This window comes from Eutrigla gurnardus, assembly GCF_963514095.1.
Source record: "Eutrigla gurnardus genome assembly, chromosome: 23".
Lineage (NCBI taxonomy): Eukaryota > Metazoa > Chordata > Actinopteri > Perciformes > Triglidae > Eutrigla > Eutrigla gurnardus.
The window spans coordinates 1,475,111-1,480,110 of NC_139934.1; the positions used below are offsets into that span (position 1 = coordinate 1,475,111).

Genomic DNA, 5,000 nt, shown 5'->3' on the forward strand with positions numbered 1-5,000 from the left:
ACACTGTTCACCATCTTTAGGAAGGAGTGTCTCAACAACTCACCGATCAGATAATCAATCACTCTCTCTCTGCAGTGTGAGGCGTGTGACGAGGGCTGCTCCAAGCCCCGCCCCCACGGCTGCCCTCACCCCTGCCCCCGCCCCTGTCACCCCGGCAACTGCCCCGCCTGCAGCCAGATGATCCGCCAACGCTGCCACTGCAAGATCAGCATGCTCTACGTGGAGTGCACGTCAGTTTGAACTCCCTGTCTGCAGCTTGAAGTGATCAAAACGTTCAATAAAGTTTTATTGAATACGAGGGAGAGGTTAAATCGCTGTGTTCTCTGCAGGAAGTTGACATCAGCTGATAAACAGACGAAGGTGGCGTTGGGCTCCTGCAACAACCAGTGTCCTAAAGAGGTGATCACACACACACACACACACACACACACACACACACACACCCCGATAAAACGTAAGTCCATCTATGGAGACCTCGGCTTGGGCCCCATTGCATCATGGGTCTTGTTTATCAGGCGTTGGAAGTGGAGTCAGCTGCCTCTCATTACTGTGTGTGTGTGTGTGTGTGTCTGTGTGTGTGTGTGTGTGTGTGCGTGTGTGTGTGTGCGTGTGTGTGTGTGCGTGTGTGTGTGCTCCCTTTTGATTCTTCTGCTTTCTTCCATCCCGATCAATAATCAATAATTGTCGGTGTCATGGCCAGAGTAACACAATACTACCCATTCATCTCTCTGCAATAATCAATTTAGAGCCGTGGCGCCAGACGACACACACACACACACACACACACACACACACACACACACACACACACAGTATCTCTCAGAGTGTGTTTTACTTTCACCTGGGAATGATTTAGCTTTTTCATTCTGTCACTTACTGGCACACACACACACACACTGTAAAGTGTGTGTGTGTGCCAGTAAGTGACAGAAAATGAAAACACACACACACACTTTACAGTGTGTGTGTGTGTGTTGTCATAGTGTGCTGTAACTTCAGCTCCTAAAAGCCTCGATGTTCGCTCACATGGTTGGAATAACAAACGGTGGAACGTTTGACTTCTTCTGATTCAGCCGAAGATTAAAAAAAACAACAAAAAAAACAGCTGCGTTTTATCGGAATGTGATCGGTTTTATCGGGACATGCTGCATTTTGTTGGGACATTCTGCGTTTTATCGGAATGTGTTGTGTTTTATCGGAATGTGTTGCGTTTTATCAGAATGTGTTGCGTTTTATCGGAATGTGTTGCGTTTTATCGGAATGTGTCGTGTTTTATCGGAATGTGTCGTGTTTTATCGGAATGTGTCGTGTTTTATCGGAATGTGCAGTGTTTTATCGGAATGTGCCGTGTTTTATCGGAATGTGTTGTGTGTTATTGGAATGTGTCGTGTTTTATCGGAATGTGCCGTGTTTTATCGGAATGTGTTGTGTGTTATTGGAATGTGTCGTGTTTTATCGGAATGTGCAGTGTTTTATCGGAATGTGTTGTGTGTTATTGGAATGTGTCATGTTTTATCGGAATGTGTTGTGTGTTATTGGAATGTGTCGTGTTTTATCGGAATGTGCAGTGTTTTATCGGAATGTGTTGGGTTTTATCGGAATGTGTCGTGTTTTATCGGAATGTGCAGTGTTTTATCGGAATGTGTTGTGTGTTATCGGAATGTGTCGTGTTTTATCGGAATGCGCAGTGTTTTATCGGAATGTGCAGTGTTTTATCGGAATGTGTTGTTTTATCGGAATGTGTTGCATTTTATCGGAATGTGTTGTGTTTTATCGGAATGTGCAGTGTTTTATCGGAATGTATTGTTTTATCGGAATGTGTTGCGTTTTATCGGAATGTGTTGCGTTTTATCGGGACACTGTTTTATCGTAGCATGCTGCGTTTCATCGGGTAATTTTGCATTTTATCATAAATAAAACCACAGCAGGTTTTTCTTCTTCTCACCGGGATCGTGTGTGTGTGTGTGTGTGTGTGTGTGTGCAGCGGAGCTGTGGTCATCGCTGTAAGCAGGTGTGTCATCCAGGTGTGTGTGCGGAGACGTGTCAGCAGAAGGTGAAGCTCAGGTGTCCCTGCAAGAGGATCAAGAAGGTACGGAACGCTGCGTTTTCATTGGTCAAGGCTTCACTTCCTCTTTAAACGTCACTGCGGCAGGTTTTAAAGGTGTGTGTGTGTGTGTGTGTGTGTGTGTCTGTGTGTGTGTGTCTGTGTGTGTGTGTTTGTGTAGGAGTTCCCGTGCCCTCAGTCCGATCTGTGTGTCGTTCAGTGTGACGACGCCTGCAGAGACCAGCAGAGGAAAGTCAGCCAGGTAGACACACACACACACACACACACACACACACACACACCTGTACAGTCACCGAGGGTCACACTGGGACACACGCTCACAACTGTGTGTGTGTGTGTGTGTGTGTGTGTGTGTGTGTGTGTGTGTGTGTGTGTGTGTGTGTGTGTGTGCTCAGGTGAAGGAGGCGGAGCAGAAAGCAGCTCAGGAGGAGGAGCAGAAGAAACTCCAGGTGAGTCTTTAAACATCACAATTTAATAACGTTTTATTTGATTTATTTATGTAAAATTAATTTTTAAAAAGCGCTATATAAATAAAATGTTTTCTTATAATTATTACTAAAAAGTGATCTATTTTAAACTACTAAAAACTACAAAAATGGCGACTGGGTGTGTTTTGCGCGAGCAGGAGGAGCTGGAGGCGTTCGAGAAGCGCCAGCAGCGAGGAGGGAGGAGGAACAAGAAGCGGGGGAGGAGGGAGGAGGTGGACGACGGGGAGGGGAGGATGGGGAGGTGGTGGAGGAGGTGCGCCGCCTTCGTCCTCCTGCCGCTGGGCGGAGCGCTGCTGTCCGCCGCCGCCTACTACCTCCTCACCTGAGCCGCCGCCGCGGGTCTACTTCCTGTTCCACGTTTATTTAACTTCCTGTTCCACTTTTAATTTGTATTTAGTGATTTAAAATCCCGGAAACATATTTCATTTTTTTAAGTATTCAACAAACTAAAAGTCATTGGTGTTAAATTTCTGAATTTGAGCTCATTATTTTCTTTATTAAATATTCCGTCATTTGACTATGAATTATATTTTTTAACTGAAACGTTAACGGTAATTTCACGTTAATCACAAAGTTTCTGTTTGTGTTGTTTGACTTCCTGTCCCATCGCAGGCTCTGATTGGTTCCAGACAAAATAATAAATAGTCTGATGTTAAATAATAGTCTTTTTACTTGAACCTGAAATGTTAAATTTCGTTCAGATGTGAAGTTTTTTTTTCCGCCTGCCATTTTCAAACATTTGAAAAATAAAATGTATAAAACTATTAAATGATTTCCGTCACTGAAGGTTCGTTGTTTATCTTTTCCTTTTTTTAAATTCAAAATTGATTCAGAAACAAAGTTGCAATGATCGTGTTTCCCTTCGGCCGTGTGACAGGAAGTGAGCTGGGCGTGTTTACAGCGGTGAACAGCGAGGGGGCGCTGTTCCTCCGTAGCACTGAAGTGGAACTGAAGGTAATCAAACAAGGAAAAACTTTATTAATACGTATATAAATGAAAAAGTTCACAAACCGGGTTTGGATGTAATTACTATGTGCATAAACTGTTATTTATTTAAATGCCGTGACGAGGCTTCCAAACCTCCACAAAGCAATGGGTGACGTCACCAGAAAGTTTGGGTTCTGGGAGTACTAGTAGTAGTAGTACTAGTAGTAGTACTAGTAGTAGTAGAACTGTCAGAAAAGTCAACGGAGTGAACTTTGCTTCATTTTGAAACCGCTTTAAACGGCGTGTTGACGTGATGACGTCAAACGGTCCTCACTTTTGACGGCCTCGGGTCTAATTGGTCCTCACAAAGATAGAAGTACAACACACACTTTAAAGTTGTGTGCGTGTGTGTGGGATTTAGGACGCAGGCACGAGGCTCGTGTCCCAGCATGCATTTTGACGGTGAAGTGTGTTTAAGCTCACGATTAAGCTCGTCACGTGCCGGCGACCTGAAGTGTGTGTGAGCGAGCGAGAGAGAGAGAGAGTCTGGGGGCGGAGCCAGCGCGGCTCGTGCTCTGTTAGTTAGCGGAGCTGCTCGCGGGGCGGCGGGCAGAGGGATGGTCTCGCGCTCGGCGGCGGGCAGCATCAGGTCATGTTGTCCGCGCGGCGGGAGACCTGCCCGCGTGTCACCTTCAGCGGAGCGGGAACTGCGACGGTGAGTGTCCGTTTGTACCGCGAGACCGGAGCTCCGTCCGCGCGCTGTCCTTGAGTCTGTCTCCTCATGTCCTCCTTTCTCCTTCTCTGTCCTACTCTCTCCCTTCATGTTCTCTCTCCTCATGTTCTCTCTCCTCATGTTCTCCTCCTTTCTCCTTCTCTGTCCTCCTCTCTCCTTCTCTGTCCTCCTCTCTCCTTCTCTGTCCTCCTCTCTCCTTCTCTGTCCTCCTTTCTCCTTCTCTGTCCTCCTCTTGCCTTCTCTGTCCTCCTTTCTCCCCTCCTGTCCTCTCTCAGTCTCCTCATGTCCTCCCCGTCTCCCATGTCCTTCACTTTACTCCGCTGCCGTTCTCCTCCTGTCCTCTGTCCTTCTCCTATCCTCCTCCTGTCCTCTGTCCTTCTCCTATCCTCCTCCTGTCCTTCTCCTCCTCCTGTCCTTCTCCTCCCCTGTCATTCTTCTCCTGTCCTCCTCCCGTCCTCCACTCTCCTATGTCCTCCATCCTCCTCCCGTCCTCCCCTGTCCTCCTCCTCCCGTCCTCCTCCTGTCCTCCCCGTCTCCTCCTGTCCTCCTCCTCTGTCTCTGTTGTCCTGTGATCAAAGCTGTCTCCTCTAATCATCTAAAGATAATTCAAGCTGGAAACTCGATCAATACGTTTCATAAACTCGATTGATCTTCATCCACCGATCAGAGATCATTTTCTCCATCAATCTGAATGAATTCATGTTTTTATTATTAATAATGAATGGTTATTAACCCGCTGTTCAGTCTTAATTAACTGTAATTAACGTGTTACTAGATAACTGTTTTC

General features: G+C 46.4%; 2 protein-coding genes across 2 annotated transcripts in view; both read left to right on the plus strand.

Moving 5' to 3' along the window:
• nfxl1 (nuclear transcription factor, X-box binding-like 1) overlaps positions 1-3,339 on the plus strand; it is a 13,326-nt gene extending 9,987 nt beyond the window's left edge. Inside the window, exons 20-25 of the mRNA XM_084003318.1 lie at positions 76-230; positions 330-399; positions 1,985-2,089; positions 2,226-2,306; positions 2,461-2,514; positions 2,691-3,339. Of these exons, the coding sequence (XP_083859444.1) occupies positions 76-230; positions 330-399; positions 1,985-2,089; positions 2,226-2,306; positions 2,461-2,514; positions 2,691-2,879 (654 nt within the window). The 3' untranslated portion in view covers positions 2,880-3,339. The remainder of the gene's footprint in view (positions 1-75; positions 231-329; positions 400-1,984; positions 2,090-2,225; positions 2,307-2,460; positions 2,515-2,690) is intronic.
• A 702-nt stretch (positions 3,340-4,041) lies between these two features.
• The window catches only part of corin (corin, serine peptidase), a 19,562-nt gene continuing 18,603 nt past the window's right edge, over positions 4,042-5,000 (plus strand). Inside the window, exon 1 of the mRNA XM_084002709.1 lies at positions 4,042-4,195. Within this exon, the coding sequence (XP_083858835.1) occupies positions 4,133-4,195 (63 nt within the window). The 5' untranslated portion in view covers positions 4,042-4,132. The remainder of the gene's footprint in view (positions 4,196-5,000) is intronic.